This window comes from Sander vitreus, chromosome 21, assembly GCF_031162955.1.
Source record: "Sander vitreus isolate 19-12246 chromosome 21, sanVit1, whole genome shotgun sequence".
Classification (NCBI taxonomy): Eukaryota; Metazoa; Chordata; class Actinopteri; order Perciformes; family Percidae; genus Sander; species Sander vitreus.
The window spans coordinates 14,936,276-14,959,457 of record NC_135875.1 but is presented as its reverse complement, the minus strand read 5'-3'; the positions used below and the strand labels follow the sequence as shown (position 1 = coordinate 14,959,457).

At 41.7% G+C, this 23,182-nt stretch overlaps 1 protein-coding gene across 1 annotated transcript in view; it reads right to left on the bottom strand.

Annotated features, from left to right (window-relative positions):
- ankfn1b (ankyrin repeat and fibronectin type III domain containing 1b) overlaps nt 1-23,182 on the bottom strand; it is a 53,019-nt gene that overhangs the window by 21,859 nt on the left and 7,978 nt on the right. The window contains exons 2-4 of the mRNA XM_078279994.1: nt 14,702-14,824; nt 663-876; nt 150-357 (exon numbers count right to left, since the gene is read on the bottom strand). Of these exons, the coding sequence (XP_078136120.1) occupies nt 150-357; nt 663-860 (406 nt within the window). The 5' untranslated portion in view covers nt 861-876; nt 14,702-14,824. The remainder of the gene's footprint in view (nt 1-149; nt 358-662; nt 877-14,701; nt 14,825-23,182) is intronic.

Sequence of the window (23,182 nt, the reverse complement as noted above, 5' to 3'; positions counted from 1 at the left end):
CAGCAAGGGTACTAAACAGAGTATTCTTCACGTCACAAGCACATTGGGCAGCAGGAACTGTAGTTTTGATTAGTCCCATTAACATTCAAATGATCCCCATGTGACTGGGTAGGTACTACAGTTCAGGTATGTTGTGTTCCTCTACTCACAGTGGGGGCTTTCCTTGGCACCAGCTTGCAGTAGCAGCTTGGCCATGGGCACGTTGTTGGTCATTATAGCGATATCGAGGGGAAGAAGACCCTCACTGTTCGGGGTGTTATGGTCCAACTCCTCCAGACTGTACTGGGACAGAAGTAGCTGTACCAGGTCTAACTCTTGGTGCTCCACTGCCTCAAACAGCGCTTCATTACTCTGGAACTGTGATACAAAAAAAGTGAAGTTAAAAAAAGAATAGCACTGAAAGCTTACGTTATGATACCTCTGTCATGTCAGCTTGTATCAATGAATGTTGAACTCTCTCTGCACACAACCATGTCTCCATACAGAATGTTTCTCACAATATATTTTCTGTCTCGCTGTACAAAAGTGAGATGGGTGGGTGTATGATGTTACTACCTGAGGTTCTCTTACTATCCAAGTCTATGTGTTTTCCCTGATTTTTTTTTAGACTACAATATTCCTAGGCTTATTATTTTTTCCTTCTCAGTCTCGCTCTGACTTACTACGGTGGTTTTGCGCAGCTTCTCCTTGTCTCCTCCCCGTCCTGACACCACACTGTCCTCCAGGGCAGGGGGGTTGGTACGGAACTTTCCAGACAAGTTGCGGTATAGGCGGCGAGCCGCGCTTGGCGAGGACAGGCTGGTTGACTTGCGGGCTGGGGCCGGCTGGTGGGCCTGGTCCCCTCTCATTGGCTGCGTCATCTTGGCAGAGTCAGCCCTGGAGGAGAGACAGGAGGGATACTTTAGGTGAGAGAAAGGATTCAGTACATGGACCCTGTGAAGCTTCAACACTTCTCAAATCAAAGAGATAAGATCAATGGACAAATGCAACAAGAACAAACAAACAGAGGAAGATTCTGCACACTTTAGTTCAGAAAAAGCCAGTCAACTACTCTCCTCTTCTTTATAGCTTGTCAGTTTATCTCCATAAAACAAACTGTGACTTGCCTAATTTAATTCAATTAGACTAATTAGAAATTGTTACTATAGGTCAAAAAGCATTTCTGCTTTATAATGGTGGAAGACTAAAGAAAAGGAACCTGAAAGGAAGGAAGGCCAGATGCGTGTTTAACTGACACAACTCTAGTTAAAATCCATTTTGGTCTGGAATTCAATCTTAATCCATTCACAAAAGAAGCTGAAAAACACAATAAGACTAAGGAAGGGAGTTTCTACTCTACAGGAAACAAGTTTAGATCCTGGCCCTTGAAAACAGCACCAGAAATTCATAGGTCTGAATGTGGCAATACTGTTTTAAGTGCCAAGGCATGTCAGCTCAGCTTATCGGTTGTTGAAACACATTTAATGCCTTGTGTTGATGTAACAGTATGTATGGCAGTGCCTGTCAAGCTTTTTGGATTGTGACAATTGAAAGTAAAGAAATGTCCACTAATGCCCCCTGTCACAGGGTGCTAATGTAGAAAGGTGAACAGCTGATCTTAAGAGCTATTTTGCCTTTTTAGCTTTTGTAGGATTATCAGAAACAAAAATATTTACATAGTTCAAAAATTGTTATTTTAATCCCATTATAAATCCTATTATATTATAAACAAAACACCTGGCTGAGAACCACTGATCTATGGCATGGTGATAAATGACACTGATCTGCCAGTTGGGCACCATGTTGATTTTGCAGAAGGCACGGTCAATCTTGTCAAGCTCTGACCACCCACTCTTGGAGGAATTCATTCCTCTTCCCTCTGGTCGGAGATATAGGCTCCCTAGAGCAAAAACAAACCGGTACAAATTTTCTTTTGTTCCTTGCACAACTCTTGAATACACAGTTTGTATTAGTGTCACTTGGGCCTTCTCTGTGACACCCGTAGAAATCACTATTCCTGTCAATCTCAAGGGATTTTTTTTATCACAATTTCATGATTATTCAAGTCATGAAATTCTTCTCAATCAATCTGTTGGTTGTGTGCTGCTAGGGTGTTTGATGTTTTGTGCCATGTTTATTGTTTTGTTGTTTATTGTACCTCCAACTGCAAATCAAATTTCCACTCGAGGGACAATAGGAACTCTGAACACTGTGATGCCATATGAGTCACCATGCACTGGCAAAGTCTGCCTGGTAGCCGCTTTGCCAGGGCTACACTGTAACGTCATATATTTCTGATGTGTTCCAAAAGATCAGCATCTGTTGCCCCTGGTGTCTTGGCATCACTGGTATGACGACTATGCCCCCCTATCCATCCTGCCATGGGAACTATGTAGATGACAGTGTGTTTCTAGGGTGAGTCTGGTACGTGGTGTTCACACACACTTGATTGCTGAAGGAAATGTCAGCAGGACTCTACAGGTGATGGTGACAGACTCCGTGACGGGTCCCTCCAAACAGAAGCAGAGAGATAAATGAATTCCTCAAGAACACACTTAAAGCAGCTTCCTTCTGTTCCTCCCTCGTCTCCTAACATCTTATGAACTTGTTTCCCTTCCTGTCATCTCTCCCCTCTCTGTTTCTCTGCTCTGTTCCTTCCCCTTGCTCTCGGGCTTTCGCTCTTTCCCCTTATCTTCTTATTGCCTCTCATTTCTCTTCCATCATTTCTCTCGTTCTCTTCTTCCCCCTTCCCTCTCCTAACGCCTCTCTCTTGCCTTGATTCTAAATCATCTTTTTATTGAAGTATGACTATAATCAAAGAATCTTTTTGAAATAGACAATTATTCTACCGTCACAAACCCACTTGAAACATTCATACTCATTTGATTTTCTTACCATTTCTTTAAAAAAGTGAAAAGGTTTTGATGTAAACTGAAAGACATGTAATAAGGTAATGAGTAAGTAGGTTATATAACATTTTCTAGGCATTTATGTTCCAAAAGAATGAGATAACAATATTGGAGCAGTGACATCTTTTGGCATTTGCCGACCTAATCATCGAAAGACTCAGATCATAATTTGAATCCCTGTAGCAGTCAACGTGTTTGTCTCGAGCCACGTGTCCTGTTCAAGTCCTTGAGAAATGCTTGCTTATTATCAGTCACTCTGGAAAACATCATAAGTTAAATACCGCAAATGTAAATGTTGTTTTTAAAAAGCAATGGCTTGAACAGGAGCAGGGAGAGGTTAAGGAAAGTAAATAAAGGTTGAGTTACGTTGGTCCATCATGCCATATGCCAAGAAGTATCACACAGGCCAAGAACAGATTTGTCAAGGTGAGAACATCTGTAGGAAAAATGTTATTTATACTCCCGCTCTGCTATGGACGTGTGAGCCCACACGATCATGCATACACACACACACACACACACACACACACACACACACACACACACACACACACACACACACACACACACACACAAGCCCTCCCCCAACACATGCAGATTGTACAACAGCTGACGGCGGCCCACATAGTAGACTTTAAGCAGCTCCAAGCCCCCGCAACAAGCCCTTTTTCACAGGGCCGATACACCTAAAATACACCCGATCCCCGTCCCTTCCCGCTCCGTCCCATCCATCTCCACTCCATCCCGTAATAGAGGCCTTATTTTAGACATCCTCGTGTTCCCGGCTGGGCCTAACCTATTCCAGGGTTCCAGATAAAGCACGGCAGGTATTTGGAATAATTTTTCCATGGGCCTGGCCCGGAAGATAAAACAAGAGATATATTTGTAATGCGTGTGTCGGTATCTCATTTCAAAGAGAAAGCCCTTTGGAATCCAGCCCCAGGCTTATTGTTATTTGCCTGAGATGGAACAGAGAACTTTTTTTTGTCAGCAGGACGGTACCCCATCATTCTCTGACGACATTACGGAGTGTGTAACGTGGTGTAGTGTGTGTGTCTTTACTTTCAAAGAGATGTTGCATCCAACACGTGAGATTGGGATGTCATTCCCCAATGACATGACCCCACTACCCTGGTGAAAGATGAAAGACAATCATAACACGAAAAAAAGGGAGAATAAGCAATACAAAGTGTCAGAGTGTATCAGAAAGAGAATAAGTGATGATAAGAAATAAATAATAAATAAAAAGGATTTCAACACAGCTTTTCAGCAACACATTTATCCAAACTGTAAGCTGATGACCATTATGATGACACCTTATCCAATCAGCAATCTGCTGTCAATAAATGCTGACAATGATCATGTCTTGATTTGATTAACAACCTTGGTTAGCACTAACCTCACTGACAAATCCATTGCATTTCCTCTGAATGCTTCACAATAAAATGTTTCGCTAGATGAATGATTTTAATGTTAACTAGCAGCAGTAGGAAATATTTGGTTGGCATTTGCATTAATACAGCTCTGATACAGCGTTTAGGAGAGTAAACATTTAACAGTCAGGCTGATATCATGAGATAAACTTAGAAATGTCAACGTATGAGTTACATGCATGCATCGTATCCTGTGAATCCCTCTTGTTTAGGTAATTTGAATCCAGATCCAGTGGTGGACTCCGCCACTTAAATACTACTATAAAGACAAGAAATTATAAAATGAAAATACACTGGCTATCACACACACACACACACACACACACACACACACACACACACACACACACACACACACACAGAGTCTATGCCACACAATTTCCTACACTTTTACCAGATTTGGGAATAAGGAAGCAGTCGTTCTGGGAAACTAAAGTCTCTACCAAAAGCCAGGCTTCATGTTTGGCCCCCGATCAATCCCACATCAAATACACCCAGCCTGCTACAGTGAGACTGCATCAGCCCAACAAACAATCAACACCCCCAAACTGCAAACACACGCAGCATTTACTTTATTAGTTGTATCGGCCTGTTTACACAAACAGCTTAGTCCTCCAGACAGTGAGTCACATGGACAATTACTAACTGAAAGTCAAAATGGGAAAAACCTGTGATGTAAAAGAAAAAAAGAAATATATATGGTGGTTCCAGCATCTCAGAATTTCTGAGATTTTTGTGTGATCTAAAAAGCAGCCACAAGTATGCACATACCAGCTCATAACAGTTGTGTGCAGAGGGAAATCTCAGAAACACTTCAAAGCAAATCTGCAAACTGACAGCAGAGTGAAAAATGTTGCTTAGTCTGTACGAAAAACTGAATCCATCCAACCTGTTGTCAGCAGTACAGGGGTTACCAAACGCATGCACGCACGCACACGCACGCACACACGCACACACACACACACACACACACACACACACACACACACACACACACACCTGAATCAACTGTGAATAAGAGTCAAATCAGAGCATCTTGGTGAGCTAGCAATGAAATCATCTACAGTACCTGTCCTGTTTATTCGGTTTCTTCTCATTTTTGTCATTTCTTGGTTTTTCTCTTGTTCTCTCTCTCTCACAGACAATTTTTTTTTGTGTTTACCCCCTCAGCCTGTCATGTTGTGTTACGCCTTCTTGACATTTGTTGATGCAACTTAGGGAAACATTAAGAGTGGATCAGCCTGCTAATAAAAATACAGCAGAATTGTTGCCAGGTCAAAATGAGATTCCATAGAACTTTTATTTAAAAAAAAAAGACTTGTAGGAATGATTAAGACAAATGGGAATGTGAGCAGGAAAATGTTCTTGGCCAGAGCTTTCTGCTTCTATAAATATAGATAATGTAAATCTAAACTATAAACAATGGAAAATGTCTTTACAACACACACACACACACACACACACACACACACACACACACACACACACACACACACACACACACACACACACAGAGTGTATGCTTGTGCCATAGTGGGGTACCTACAGGCATGTGTCTGTGTGTGCATAATCATGTATATGCCAGAGAAAGAAATGACATGGGCTGCTGCCCAAATTAGGTACAGCAGCACAAAGAAATGTATTTTGGTAGTGAGAACGACTATACAATTATGTTAGTGTAACAAAAGCATATAATGCAACCATATATGGACACCTACATAGCCATGTTTGTCCCTAAAGAGCTTCAAGGCATGGAGCTGCGTAGAAGAAACATTTTACAACAATGCTCTCGGCCAAAATCAGTTTAATTCTAAGATGTCTTTTCTTCCCTAACACGTCCTGCCTTCATCTGGTTTACACCACCTTTCTCCTTCTAACCTTGCCTCTGCTCCACCTCCTTCCCCAACTCCATCATATGTCATTCCGTCAGTGTGTCACAAGGTCTCTTAGGTCAGCTGTGTGCTGACAGGACCCCCCCTATTTCCAAACTTCTCACCAGTGGTTAGTATACTGCCATGAGAACACATAAATATCTGCTGAGTGTTAGTGTGTGTCCAATCGTGTTTATTACACACAGGCACAAATGACTATTCATATTAGTTGACATGTATTGCATCGGTTGTCTGCAAAGGTCAAGTCCCACAAAAAAAAAACAACAAAGAACTGGAGGTAGGTAGATGAATAGGGAGAGACGAAGAAAAGGAAAAGAGCGGCACCAGAAGGACAGTGCTCGCTGAAAACAGGGTGGCGGGGGTCAGAGAGGCAGACAGTGAGAGGAGAGTTGCACACACACACACACACACACACACACACACACACACACACACACACACACACACACACACACACACACACACACACACACACACACACACACCACATACGCACACAGCAGTGAGAGTACGCTGGCTGCTCTAAATGTGGCTTGTAGAAGGAAATTCTGAAATCTGAGTCTTGGCACCAGACAGGCTGGAAGCAGGAAGGCTGCTGGACGCACAGAGGGAGAGAGCAAGAGAGAAAGAGTAAGAGAGAGAGAGATAGAGGGGGGGGCAGCAGTATTACTAGAATTCAAATAGCCGTCCCCTCTGTTTGGCTCTTATCAGCTTATAGGCAACATGAGGCCACACCAACACTGTGACCTGCAGCCCCTAAGTTGGCATGGCAACACAACAAATGCAGACATACACATTCATGCTCACATATTAAAAACATACGGATTCACATGTGCAGCGCTGTGTAGAGATTTCACATGCTTTTATAGCCAAGGAGACAATCAGAGTGACTCTTACGGCTCTTTAGGGTCAGATTTTATGGATGAACTTTTATTGAGGGATGTATCAGGTGTGTGCACGAGTGTATTAATGTTTCAGCGGTACACATTTGCTAAAAACCTCCCCTTTCACTTTAGCCCCAAGGGGTCGACAGAGTGAGATGCGGATGGATTATCCTACCAGATGTGCATTTGAAAAGTGGTAGAGTGGCCTGGAAGCAATGTACCTGATCAGCAAGATTATTAACATGGACTGTGGCATTTAAATGGTGTTCTTTTGATAACAAGCAGCCTCATAAGTGTTGAGAAAACATCACCCAATCTGTTACACCACAGGCAGCAGACAGCACAACTGATACCAGACAGGATAAAGCCATGGACTCAGTTGTTTACACCAGAATTACACCATCTAGAGTCTAGATTCTAGACAATATTTTTCCACTGTTGAGTCATCCACTTTTTGTAATTCACTGTCCACTTTAGACTCAACTTCCTCTTTCTGATAAGTTGGGTGCGCTAAGATGGTGCTCTTCATATCACCGTTGTTCTGAGATGATGTGGATTTGTATTAGCTTTGAGTAAGTCAGGCTAATTCTCTTGTGACTTCTCTCATCTGGGCGACGCAGCACAATCCCAGAACATTGGTCGACGGTGTTCTGTGCTCAGATCACTGGTGCACAGTTTGGTTAGTTCATACGTAACTCACTCTAAATTGTGAGCTGTGTGCATAACTGGGGAGTCGACGCAAACTGTGGACACCAGGTGTATACCATACCGTACTGCATGCTCCCACATGAACACGCTCCCACTGACCTTTATCTCTCTTTTTTTCTGTCTCGTCTTTTATCTTGTCCTCTTCTTCTCACTTTCTCTCTCTCTCTCTCTCTCTCTCCCCCATGGGAGAATGGCAGAGAAAGAGTGGGCGGTCCGCTGTATGTTTAACCTTTGAAGTGGGCCTGCTGTGCTGGGCAAGGCCTGCCACCTGTTGGGTCTGTGTGTGTGCATGTGTTGTGTGTGCACACAGAGGTAAATCTTTCTAATTGTGATGAGCAGAGACAACAGCAGAGTCACCAAGGGGATGTGGTGGCGGGCAGCGGCCGACGTTCTCAGGAAGGGGGTGGGGGGTGGGGGGTGTGTGTGCTTCCAAGGTGGGATCACACACACAAACATACACACAACCCCTCCTCTGTCAGAGGCTTGGTGACACCATGTCTCCCATGGCGATCGTGGGCCCAGCCTGGGTGGCTCCAGGCCTTCTGTGTGTGTGTGTGTGTGTGTGTGTGTGTGTCACACCAAAGGGGTCCCTGCCTGGGCCGCCATATGCCACCCACCCAGCCAAGGAGAGGAGAGGGGCGGGGGCGACCCCTGTCCACTGAAGCCACCAGTTGGCCCATTCTCTCAGTCACACGCCGCCCGGGCGCCATGTTTAAAGTCCCACGGCTGTTTATCTGGGATAGGGATGGAAGTACTTTTTGGGGGGCTCTTGACTATGACATATCCTCCTAACGTGCATGCTCACACACAAATATATACACTCCTGATTGGACGGACAGACGGATGGATGCTTAGAGCATGGAAAGGGTGATAGTGTGTCACTGCATGATAACCACAAATGTATCTGACATCAGTGTGTGTGTACACACTACCAGATTGCAGCTTGTTTCTAGAAGCTCACATGCACGCCCACAAACATTATACACATGTACACTCACACACCCATCTCTGAAATTCATTCATTTAATCGTAAAAATGAAAGCAAGGTTTAGACAGTTATTACTGTAATGAAATAAATGTATTTGAGATTGACCCTGTTATGAATTTGTTATCTGTTATGGATGGAGTTGCACCAACATCTAAAGAACATTGAACCTCCAGATGACAATCTAGATGGATGAGATCTGGATTGAGATTCCCTGATGGAACCAGATCTGGACACACTCTGGAGCTGGCTCTGATATTAAACTGGATGTAGATAAGTTTGAGGTGGGTCACGTCAATCAGACACAGAAGTGACAGCTGACAGCAGACCAGAAAGTAACAGTTTTGAATTCTGACAGCAACAATTTGATTGGTTAACAGAGGTTGTGGCAGAATCTGATTGGGTGAGGTAAAAAGGGGAAACAATGTCTGCTGATTAGAAAACAATTCATAAATAAAAGTGCAAAGAATTCCTCAGTAAGCAAGTAAGTAAAGCTCTTTACTGGCTCTCACAGCACTTCTGTTCCATTGTTGAGTACACTGACGTGGGTGGAAATCTGTACTACCTGAGCTTCCTATCTCAATCTGTAAACCATTTTCCAAGACTAGTTTCAAACCACAAGTCTCTTGGGTCCCCAGCCGATTTTCTTTCTGCCTCTGACCCTGAATACAACCCTCACACACACATATGCACGCACGCACGCATACACACACACGCGCACACACACACACAGGCAGAGGGGTGTAGTTTCCCCAGCTTGGGTTGTCTTTTATCAGCTTATAAGCAACACATGGAGCCACGCTAACCCTCTGACCTACTGGCTGTCTGTCTCTGCACACACACAGAAACAGAAACAAACTTTTTTTTTCTACCATACTCTTTATTTTGTAACCTCTCCACTCTCTTTCCAACTCTACAGTCCAGTTTTCAGGGCTATTTATCACTCGATCTAGCTGTCCCTCTCCATCATCTTTTCAATCTGACATGTAATCTGCTTCAGTCTCAATCATTCTCACTCTCTTCTACCTCCTCTTCTTACCTATGTCAGTCTTCCCTGACATGCCCCCCCCATATCTCTCATTCAGTCTACCTCCCTCCCTCTCTCTCTCTCACTGCCCTCCATCCCCACCCCCTGTCTCTCTGTGTCTGTGTGCTGAGTTGAGGTTTGGAGTGGAAACCAGAGTATCAAGTCAGAGACACACAGGACAAGAGGGAGCCAGCCTCATAAATCTCCCTTAGTGCAGCCCACAGCATCCAGAGTCAAGAAGACAGTGTGTGTGTGTGTGTGTGTGTGTGTGTGTGTGTGTGTGTGTGTGTGTGTGTGTGTGTGTGTGTGTGTGTGTGAGACTGTGTGTGCATATTTGAGTGCATGTATTTGTGTGTGGGTGCATGCATGTGTTAATGTATATATGTGTATATGTATGTGTGCATGTGTGTATTTAATTTACTTAATTTGTAGGCACATATTTGAGGGGGTTTATGTGTTTGTTTGTGTGTGTGTGTGTGTGTGTGTGTGTGAGAGAGAGAGAGTGTGTAAGAAAGAATAGCCCAGGGCCTATCCAAAAGCAGAGAGGTAAGCAGAAATTCTGCTCCCTCACATGGCCTGGAATCTATAGACTGTCATCTTGGCAACAACTCAGTCTCAACAAATTAATCTTACAGGCCAAGAAGCAGTTGATGTCCAAACTTAATGGGACATTTGAAAGAGTGCATACATATTTTTCGTTCTGAAGAAAATGTTTCCTCATATCCTCAAGGGTTTGTCAATAAAAACTAAACTTGTTTCTATTGGTGTCTTCGTCACGGGGGCACTTAAAATGGCTCAGAAAACAATCTCACCACAAGGTCATTACATGATCGTCATCAGCAGAGTTTGGTCAGTTGTCATGGAATTGCAGAGTAGCACTTTCCTTTTTTTCTGAGCACTTTAAGGACTTCTTGTCCATGTTGGCTTGAAAAATAAAAGCATTATTAATAAACTCTGGACTGAAAAGTGTAACACCTGCCCACTGACACTGACACAAGATTCTGATTTCTAATAGCCTACCTTCCTACATGTGGTGTGTGTATAACTGATATTTCTAATGTATATTCAGTAAAACGAGAAAAAAAATTACTTTCTAGACCAATATTGCATCAAGTTTATATATCATCTTGAAATATGTGTGTGTCAAAGCTTTTCAGTGTTTAATATATTCTAAGAATTTAAATGCAGCCAGAAAGTAAAATGCTCAACATTCCAGCACAAGCAGGGATCAGTTTCCTTCTGTTGTGATCTTTAACATTGTGTTCTGAGCAGAATTTCTAAAAAAGGAAAATTATAGGGATCTATAACCTCCTCATTTGTCCCTCTTGTTTGAGCTGACAGCTCTCAGCCACAGAAGAAAGGAGAAAAATCTACAGAGAGGATGAAAAAGAAAGAGTGGGGAATATAAAATCAAATTAGAACCAAATGAGGCAAGTGGCACACTGTCCAAAACCACTTTACACCCAGGCCCCTTGAGCATCGCCCTCCTTTTTCCACTAAGACTTTGGTAATGTCTCTGTTCTTTTTATTCCCTTTGTGCACCATTCATAAGGATTAGCACTTGGTAACCCCCTTACCCAGCTCAACACAGTGCTAACTATTACAATGTGTGTTTGCTCATGTATGTGTGTGAGCATGAATATCAAGGAGAAAATCAGACATGCGAACATGAGTTTCCAACACTGTGTGTGTGTGTGTGTGTGTGTGTGTGTGTGTGTGTGTGTGTGTGTGTTAATATATCAACTACAGGAAGGGGAGGCTGGCTTCTCTCCTGGCATCGAAATTAGGACGTCATCCTAAGAGTGCTGTCAGCTCCGAGTTATCCCTGAAGACAAGGTGGCACCAGGCAGAGAAGGGGATGGAGAGGGTTTAAACCCTCTAGCACATACTGCATAACCACACACATCACAATCAAACACTTACTGGTGTGGTATCAACTTCAGATTTCAACTTATTTACTGTATGAAGTGGATTTGGTTTGAGTAAATCCACTTCATACATGAGAATGCTACAGTTCACGTTGATGTTTAAGTACTTATGTATAGAGTTTCCTCTCCAGGCATACTGCGGGGGAACTGTTATGGGAAATAAAAACTGCTTGGCCGACATACATGGCTACCTCTCCATTGTACTCAGGGGTTTTGGCAAAGGGCTGGAACTGCCTTTCTGTCACCATGAGAGGATATGGAAATAAAGACTTATTTACTGACTCTGCATTGGAACAGAACCAGTGTCCCTTTATAGCCCCGGTATTGACTGTACTGGATGTCCACGTCATGCACAGGAAACGAGGTAGCAAATATAGGCGACAGGAGACAGACCTATGTTAGGCTGAGTTTAGTTTAGATGTTGAACTTAATGTTCTCATAATGTAAATAATGCCCTTAGTGACATACAGTTTCAGCAGCAGGCTGTAGTCAAATCAAATAGGTTCTCAAATGGCTTTTAGAAAATCAGAAGTAAAAAACTGCTTTTTATTCAGAATTATAGAATAGAAATCTCACAAGGCCACCATTTTTACCCAAAGACGTCACAGATTGTGATTATTCATACTAATTGTTTCCTGGAGAAAAAAAAATAAAAAAATCTATCAATATTTTTTCCGCAATCTTAACAGGCAGCAAATAGCCTCTGGTTTCCCCTTTACTACTCCCTCTCACCCCCTTCTTCTACTCTTTACTCCACCCATATCCTAGAGGCCATTTACTATGATTACCAATAACAATAACACTCCCATTATCTTTTATTATCGCATTTTCCCAAGGCCCTGCCAGCCCTGACGGACTTTGATAAAGCTACAAAACGACTCCTGTTTCAAGCTTGTATATGGGCTGCCTTGGCTAAGAATTCCCTTAATAGTCACAGTTTGTTTGGGTATCTGACTTCAATCGACATAAACGGCAATGGTCCACTAAATAGATAGTAAAGTGTTAAGCCACCTGAGACTGCTTTACTGCGGAGAGCTGCTGGTAGGTTTCCAGCGTGGTATTTAATATGATCCTTGTGTCACTTTGCTCTTAAAGGTTTTGATTTAAAGAGGGAAAGGAGGGGTGCAGTGCACAGATAAACATAATTAAACCTTTATTTAAAAGCGCATATTAGTGGGTAACGCTACATTTCCACATTTCACTTTCACTACAGGAAAACACATTCCAGGGATTTTACAGCCTGTCTCAAGACACAAATATTCACTAAGGCATCAACGGTTCCTAGACAACAGGTAACTATTTACTGTAGATATGATCTGAGCTGTACTCTAATATCTCAGCACATAATATATACAAAACGCTCCTTGAATGAGTCACATAATAGAAACGTCTCATCACAATCTTTTACTTGTACACATGGCATTTAAAAAAACACATTCCAACACAATATATTTGATTGAGTACGCTACTTAGAAAGATATTGCTCTGTCTGTGATAACAATTACTTGTTAGCAAAACAATAAGACAGATTGCTTGGACAGACTACTGGAAGTGCTATAAATGTCGAACAATTCCAGAAATGCAAATGATTCATGGGATGTTTTCCTTCTGACCGCGTTGATGACACCGCGTGCATTCCAGAGGAGCCGTGCTGGTCTTGTCAGGACCTTGTTTCACCTCCCATTAGCATGACTCAACCAGCCCTCAACCTTGAATCTCTCCTCCTGGGGTCCCTTGTTTATTATGTCACAAAAGACCAGTCACACTCCTGTAACGGCGGCTCGCCCCGGAGAAAGTCAGAATCCAGCTGTAGCCGAGCCCCCCCCATCCCTCTCGTAAATGAGCATGTCCAATCTACCCACTGTGTTTCATTAAAACCAGACTACATCAATCAGGGCGTGAACTTTAAAGGCCAGGTCCCCTCTCCAGCATCATGGGAGAAAAACACAAACCTGTTAAAGTAAAGGACCTCACACTGCACATATACTCCAACGCTCATACACTTAACACCACATTTCTGCTGGCGGACCACACATCGCAACTTCAGTCCAAGACCACACAGTAGGTCTCATAAGGCCGACAAAAGACCTTGTAAGACCTCACACCGGGCCCAAGCATCATTCGATAGGACCTCAGAGAATCCCACACCTGTAACTCCACAAACTGCAAAGTAACTCTACTGAATAGCTACTGTAGTCCCTGCACAGCAATTAGAAACCTGCAAACTGTTTAGACCCGAGACATTTTTTACATGACAAAATTAAGTGCAAAGGAAGTTTAAGATCCGCTTTAATATGGGGCTATTTTCCCAAATGGTGAGAGAAATATAAAGGAAGAGCCAATAATACATAGCAGGAAGCTCAGGGGGGATGCCAGATGGACACAAGGCAGGATGGATGGGTATATAAATGAGTGGAGGCTGTGCAACAAGAGGGGAGACTGGGAAGGAGTCCCATGGGTGTGGACGGGAAGGCAGCCTCGCGATGGAAAGCTTTCAAACTCCTTTCATCGGCTGCCTGAGGACTGGAGCTTTACAAGAGCAAGATGAGCCGGCGCCACTGGAGCTGTTTGGCGCTCTTCAACGAAACCCAGACGCAGAGACAAAGCAGGACCCTATCACCACTCCGCCCACTCTCTGTCCCCACCCATCAACACCAGCCGTCCAATCCTCATCGACCTCAGCCTTGACTTTGTACACTGACACATCATAGCAAGGCCCAGATGCAGTTGTCTCTCTCTTGTTAGGTGTTACTTTTTGGATTTCAGTTGTGATAAGTGAACAATTCTGCTCAAAATCCTTTTTCTGATACCAGTTTATGAAGGCTTATTTTATAATCTTCACAGTCTAAGAACCTAAAAGCCATGTACACGGGTCTCATGTCTGAAGTAGTGAAGGCCAAACACACTATCACAACCTTTGATTTTAAGCAGATTAAGAAATGGTCTTTGGTCTTACCAGTCCACACTAAGAGATCGTCTCCTGTAGGATGGAGGTCTGTCCGTGGAAGTCTTCTCTGCTTTGGCCACACGCTCTTTGAGGGACAGACGATGGGTAAATTTGGAGATCCCTGACTCTGACCTTGGGGACAGAAAAGAATAAATGGATCAGAATAAGACTCAACTGGTTTAGACATGGACATTGGCCCATTACGTGGGCAATCTTCGAGAAACCTTCTGTTTTGCACCATATTCTATTATCATACATTATACATTCTTGCAGGAGTTCAGGAGTAGTAACATAAGTGCCTTTATTCTCAGCTCTTAGTATGAATGATTGTTAATAAGAAAACACACAGAGGGACTGATATTTGGACTGATATTTGTACTGTGGGTTTAACATCTCCAGTAGTACAGAAATTCTCTTTGCCAAAAACTAAAAACATTCAGCCAAGGTTAAATGTTGCTGGAAAACACAAATGTCTCAGTGAAATGGATTATTATGCCTAAAACTAAACTTAGTTTTGCAGAAATCACAATACTTAGTGGAAATGTAGTCCATGAAGTTGATAAACAGTGTAACAATGCTGCAGTTCCCAGAGGAAACATTAGGTTTCAGGGAAAGCCGCATACTTCCTGCCTAATTTTCTCCAAATCTTTTTCACAGATAAAAAAGTGAAGTCACACACATTTTAATCTCCTCTACTGGGCTGCCAATGTCCCAGTTCAACTTTTCGCTCAAAATTAAAAACAGGAAATGTAATATTTCTTCCATTCCAGCCCGGGACACATTTGATGAGACTCAGCATTGCAATATTGCTGTGGTAACAGTGGGGAATAATCAAAATGTAATAATATTCTCTATCAAAGAGCCAAACTCACAGAGGAACATTACTGGAGCACAGAGTATGTGATGTAAAAAAAAAAGGTTTATATACTGTACATGTAGCCAAACTGAATAAAAACCTGTGGGTAACATTTAGGTAAGTCAAACACTGTAGGAACAAAACCATAAATCAAAAATGCATAACTGAAGGATCTTCCTACTGGTATTGCCACAAACAGAGGATTACATAAAATGATGCCCAAGCATTGTGCGACCTTCTTCGCTCACCTAAGCTAACACACATGCTGTTTCCATTTCATTATGAAAAGATAAAGCATCCCTAATAATGACTCATACGTACTTGCACACATACATAGATCTCCTCTCAACGTGAGCCAAAAAGCATTTTAGTCTCCATGGTGAGCTCTGTTGGAGACACACTGCAGGGAGGGTTGGATTGAGGAGAGCACAGAAAACCGGGGTGCACCCTGCCACTCAAAACCAAAGCTTAAATCTGCCATTGCTTTTGTTTATGTACTTTATGCGAGATGCCACAGAAATAACAGTTCACATAAGGTTTTGATAAAACAGGATCGATAAAATCGTACACAATAGTTCATGCTGTTACACAATAGTTCATGCTGTTACTTTGATTACTGAACATTAACATGGATGAATGACAGTGTGGTGATGCATCCAGTTACACCTAACTCAACTGCCAAATTGGCACAATGTCACGTCAGTTTTTGGCATTGTGATGCAGAGGTCTGACAGGACCTTGCATGAGTAATTCATATGTTCTTGTCCAGGAGAGTGCTTTACTTCAGAAAGAGGACAGAAGGTCTGAGAGTGTCCTGTCAAGTCTAATGCTTCGATGAGAGACCGGTCAGATCTGAGAGAATTATTCGGTTGGATGGAGACTTTCATTGCATCACAGACTTGTAAACATTCCCACAGGTGTGAATTAAAGACTTTTGTGACCTTGGAAATTAAAGTGAAACCCTTTTAAAAAGTTACAGATTCATGCCAGCTGGGCTTGCTGCTACCTTGCCTGGAACATTCTATCCTCTTTTCCAAACTGATATAAAAATAAATGTCTCGTAATAAGATTTCTTCATTGCCAAAATTCTATTTCATCCCTCTCTCAAAACAGACATAATCCATATTCTATCATAAATCCAAGTTCTCTGAACACCAACTTAAAAAACAAAGGCAACAAAGTGACAAATAAAGAGTACATTTTAATATTAGATCAACCTTTTACAGAATCACAGTGGGCATAAAATCAAAGCGCCCAGACTATGATCACAGTTTACAATAAATATTTCAAAGTAAAACGTTTCTGTCTATATAAAACTGTGGCATATTCTCTAATGCTACAACAACACATTCCTCGTAAGACCAGCTGTTGCACTATAAAGACGTTGCCATAAGCTGAGATGAAAATGCATGAGTTCTCATTCAAAATGACCTCATGCTATGGCTTATCTGGTAGAACAACCCCTTGAACTGCCTTCATTCCCACTCCTACACCCTCAACTACTGTTTCCTGACCCTACGCCAGCTTCTCCAAAGAGTTGGTTGACCTCGAAGACAAAGAGGCATATTTTCCTGTATGAATCACACAAATGGGGTGTGGGATTTTGGTCAGATGGTCGAGCAACCCGTAATTGATGGTATTAAGTTAGGCTGGGCTTCTTCTTCTTCAAGGGCTTTTAATTAAATTAGTAGCACTGCCCTGTGTATGCCAGCTACTTCCAATCACTGATGCTAATGTCTCTGTTTATGTTTCCATAAACTGTGTATTTCACTGGGCTGAGAAAATCTGATTTATAAATAGACTACAGGGTTGATTGGTTTGGATCATTATTGGTTGTTAATAATTGCCTTGGTTTATATCGCTAATATGTTTGGCCAATAGTTTACATTTAGAGTTCCCTGTAAAACTTCAAACAAACTTTTGGATCAAACACATGACACGACATGACCATAGGATAATGACTTCAATGCCATGAAAACACATAGGATCATGACTTCAAAGACACGAGGGCCAGTGGACATAGAAGAGGACTCAGGGAATCCCTTTGAGGGGTTTAGAAGGAGAAAAAAAATGACATGCAAAGCAGGTGGGTCTAAGCGGAGGGGATCTGCTGGCAACTGGCTGCCTCTTGGCTCCCTGAGAGCCTCAACCCCTGGCTCCGCCCCATGCAGCTGTCCCTGATAACATCATCACAGCAGGCACACTGTGATGATGCAATCCCCTTGGAGGCCCACTCAGGATATCCCGGTCGATTATCCTCTCATCAGAATTTTATTTTCTCTTTCATTTCCCTGGTGTTGATTTCGGTTTAAGAAATCAGTGATTGATTGTTTTTCCGTATAGAACCGAGTCTATGATGTGACCTTGAAGCCATGTGATCCTAAACACACACAGCCAATGGAGCTTTTAACCTATAGCACAACCAGGAAAGTGCATACATAGGAGCCAGACAGTGCATCAGCACCTGCCAGGCTGCCCTATCGCCTTGGAAGAAAAATCCTTCAAAGCCAATGTAGGCAAACCTGTATGTGTCAGTCCCTTGTCATTTCTCATCTTACACCTCAGCCATTTTGCCCTGCTCTCAATGAGCACAGACAAAGGCTATAAAGTCATTCAGACCACATGCAGAATGGATGCCGAACCCTCGCTGAGCGAAGCTGCACAGCATGTGTGCACAGTGGACAGCAGCTCTGCAGTGGAAGCTTTCTTTTGCCATCTCTTTTCTATTTGTCTCTGAATGTCTCTGAGCTTGTAATTACATAAATACAGTGTAAAAAAACACTGAACTGATGTATGTACATGAACGGATTTTATCACTTCTATCTGAGAACTTTTCATTTCTTTAATTTCTTTATTTGTTTATTTAAAACAATGCAGATTAATTGACATTTTTTGTTTACACTCAAAATGTAAACGTGCCAGAGTTAGCAAAAAAGATCATTTTCATCTGTAGTCCCTTGGCAGGTCAACACATCATCATATTACATTAATAAAAAAAGAATACAAGACAGATAGAAAGCAGATTAAGAAAGAAAAAAGAAGAGAAAAGAGAAAGGGACAAATAAAATAAAAAATAAGTACAATACAAAGAAGGGCAGTACCTAGGATGAGGTAAACCAGCTATTGATGATTGCAGTTTTGATTGTTTTTAAACCATCTGTTGAGTGTGGTTTTAAATGATAGATAGCTAGTGCTTTCTCTGAGTTCAATAGGAAGGCAGTTCCAATAATTTGAGGCCCGTACTGAGAAGACGGTTTGGCCAAACTTACCACGTCTATACTGTACAACACAGTCTGCCCTGGTGGCTGCCCTAGTTGCCTTGCCACTGCTGTTCTTCTGTTGTATAAATTCACCCAGTGGTGGAGGTGCAAGCCCATGTCATATTTTGAAAATGAGGCAGGCATCTAGATAATGTAAGAAACTGTCCAAATTGAATAAGTTGTATTTAGTAGTGATATGGCAGTGGTGATAGCAGACTGGTTTTTGATCTAGTATTTTTAGAGTCTGCTTATGAAGGGTTTCTACTGGTTTAAGAGTTGTCATGTTTGCTTGGAACCAGCTTGTGAAACAGTATGATATGTGGGAAAAGATCATGGCATGCATAAAATGTTTGGCTGCCTCTGTGGTTAGATATGGCCTTATGTGTCTAAAGTTAGCCAGATTATATCTGATGGTATTAACCACCTTTTTAACATGCTTTTTAAAAGTTAAATTAGAGTCTAAAATGATACCAAGGTATATCAAATCAGACACAACCATGAGTTTTTCTCCTAATGTTATTCTAATGGCATCAGTTTTACTGTTTTTTGTTGTTGAGGTTGACATTTCCCTGAAATGTCTATTGGATGGATTCCCATGAAATTTAGTGCAGATATCCATAACCCTAACCCTGACGGCTTTGGTGATTCCCATTTACCCAGAGAAATATCTAAACATCTGATGGAGTGGCATACAAGTTTGTACAGCCATTCATAGTTCCCAGACGTTGTGTTCTAATGACTTTTGGTAATCCCCTGACTTTTCCTTTAGCACCACCATGAGGTAGACATTTGTGGTTTTGAGTGAAATGTCTCAACAGCTATTGGATGGATTGCCATGAAATTTCTTACAGACACACAGTTCCACTTCAGGATGAATTGTAATAACATTTCATGTAGCACCAATATGAGCTATATATATACCTAAAAAAATGGATGACTGTGGTTCTTTATATTTAGTGCCATTAGCAAATGTAAGCACGCTAACACACTAAACCTAGATGACATACATGGTGAACATTACCTGATAAACATCAGAAGAAGGCTGTCAGTGCCGCTACGCGTGGGTTGCTTCTCCCAATGTCTTTTAAATGTTCTATCATGAAATAGCTAGTATAATAAAGGCTTTTTAAGTAATTTTGAAGAAGAGTGCCTTGGATTTTATCTTTTTTATCTTTTTCTCTACATTCAATTGAATTCCCGACCCCAAAGAGCACCTTCAAGCATTTGATTGAACTTTCTGAGCACCCTGGACTTTTTTGTCTTATCAGATATGTTAGCTTTGTCATTGTGATCATATTAGCATGCTTACATTACTATTTTGCTCATGGCACGGCTGCATTTAAATCACAGGGGCCAAACTGGGGCCAGCTGTTCTATCCAAGGGACCAAAAGTCAGCTACAGCTCACATTAGCCACCACAACTTACAGGCCATTCATATCGACAAAATAAGCTCCCTGAGTGCAATAAATTCAGAAAAGGTGTGTCTCATTGCTTGTGAATTCAACTTTTAATTTGTAAGAGAAGGATCGTGTAATTTCTTCTTTCAAAAGATAAACTAATTTTGTTGTCAAGTGTTTAAATACATTAAATCCCTCTTATGTATAATAATATAATATCCATTACTGTAAATACCCTCATTTGCATTTTTATTGAAAAATTCAGGTAATTTAAGGGACAAATCAAAGTGTAGTTACCTGTGATGTTATACTCTACAGGTGTGAGGTTTTAAAAAACGTTTATGAAACTGTATCCATTAAAACCAATTTAACTGAAGGCGTGCAGATGATCAGGTCCTCTATTATTTGCAAAGTCAGTTCAAAAGCCTGCAGACAACTAAAACACACAAAAAAGATGACAAAACCCTCACATGACACACTTCAGACGGGGCTTGATCTCACATCTCAACGTCCCCGGACGGTGTCTTTAACCACTGAACCATCTCCTGCGCCAATGAATGCTGAGAACCACAGATGAGGAAGATCAGACTGAAGCTGAAGTAACTTCACCTTCATTAACCTGCAGACTGAAACCTGTTCACACTGAAACCTGTTCACACTGACAAACTGACAAAGTCTAATTCTTCTCTGTGAAAGTCACTTCACCTCACAGATCACTGAGAGCTCAGCTGGTAATAAACTGCCTCATAGTCTTTTGTGTTTTCCTTCGATCAACCCTCAGAGGGCTGTTTCATACAGGTGTCTCTTATTGTGAAACAATGAAACAGCCCTCTGAGGGTTGACAGAAGGAAGACACAGAAAAAAGGTGGGATTTGAACCCACAACTTCCAGAATGTGAAGCAGTTCCTTTACCAGATGAGCTGAGAACCTGTGAGATAAAGGGATTCTCACAGACACTATCAGTGTTTCAACATGTTTCAGTGTTGTTTTTCTGCAGGCTGATGAAGCTAAAGTTTCTGCAGCTTCAGTCTGATCTGTTTTGTCTCTCTGGTTCTTTATGTTGCTCAGCGCCGAAAATGGATCAGTAGTTTACAACACCGACCGGGGGTGTTGCTACGAGGGTTCGAACCCCGCCTGAGGTAAACCACACAGAAGTGAATGTAATCAATGTATGTATGTTTGTATGTGGTTTCATTTGTCTGCTCTAAAAACCAACAACTAAACATGTCAGCGATCACGAAAGCCGGTCATCAAGAAATCATGTCCATATCAACAACAAGTCAAAGTGAGCCTAGGTGGTTGAGCTAGCTTGATGGGCATTTTTTTTAAAATATTTTTTTGCTTTTGTTATCACTTTAAATGTGTGTGTTTTAGTGCTCTGCAGGCTGTCCAACTGACTCTGCAGTCTCTGATAGAGGAGCTGATGATGAGACCTTCACCTGCATATTACATATTATACAGTAAACCTGCCTTATTAAGACATTTTAATGGATCATCTGCATGCTTTCAGTTAAAATTGGTACATTTGAATGAATAATCCATTAAAAATCATACGCAGCTGGTCCCCTTTTTTAATATACATTTACTTACTGTTTTACAAACAGTTTACATATCTGTATATATATATATTCAATATATATAGAGATGTACAGTTTTCCACAGTTAAATGGGCCAGAGTGTGGTCCAGGCTTAACATGACGGGAGGGCACGGGCCCCGTCTTCCCCTCCCTTAGAACCGCCATTGGTAAAAGCCCACCACTGCCTCACTGCAATGTGACTTAGATTATGATCTTGCCAGCATTAGTAACTTTCCCCAATCCTGCAGCACAAGAGTGCTTTTGTCAGCACTGAAAGGCTTGTGTGGTGATACGGAGAAAATGTTGACCTACGCTCACATACGCTCTTAACACACACTTTCACACTGTCACTGCGAGGGATCGCTTTCTTGCAAACAACTCACCTAATGTCACTTTCCCTCTCTGTTCTGTTGCCATGGCAGCAATTAACTGTTCAGAGGTATTCATGTGCAGGACAAATTCTGCTAAAGAACTCATTGTTCTTGTTCACAGTACACAAAGCTATCGAATGTGCACTTTGACCCCCGCGCATAGCCTGAGTAACCCACTGCTATTTGAGCGCAGAGTTAAGACTGCATGGAATTCTAGCAAAACCCACTACAGCTCAAAGACATTTCACAGTGATGCATGGTCAAGTCTTTAAAGTACTTTCTTTGTAAATAACAATAATAATACTAATAACAATATTATTATAGCATTACATTATTAGAATTTATTTATTTTCATTTTAATTCTAAATGATAAAATCCTTATTTGGAGCTGTATATTTTCTTCTAAAGAATGCTTCTATTTAATACGATATTTTTTACTTTCCTGCCCTCCTTGATGATACCATTATATTTACACATTTGATTAATGGGAAATAATATGACAAGCATGCTCAGCAAAGCTTCCCTGATCATACAGAGGGTTGTGTGTTAGATGTGTTTATAAAGAGATCACACTGAAAGCAGCTATGCATTACACAATTTATGTGGTCTGTCTGAGGTTGGGCTGCACTAAACCACAGATCTTATTTCAGATTACTATGGAACAGACACGATAGTAAATCATAAGCAGGACAGACAAATACCTGACCCTGTTTCAGCAATTATGGGCAATGGCTGCCTACCTAAAACAACTATTTTGGAAAGGAGGGAAAACAAAGCGCTGGGATTTCTTTCATCTCTTTCTCCTGCTATGGCTTCTTATCCCTGCCAATGGAACTCTAATACGCCAAAAAGAATGTGGGCACCCGCCCATATAACAGATACATGCAAATGAAATGGATGCACACACACATACACAAACACGGTTTAATTCAGGAACATACCCCTAAATGTGTTTCATTAGGCAAACAAAAAGGCTTTCAGTGGTCCAATCATAAAAGAACGCAGCCAAGCTATGAACATTGCTAATT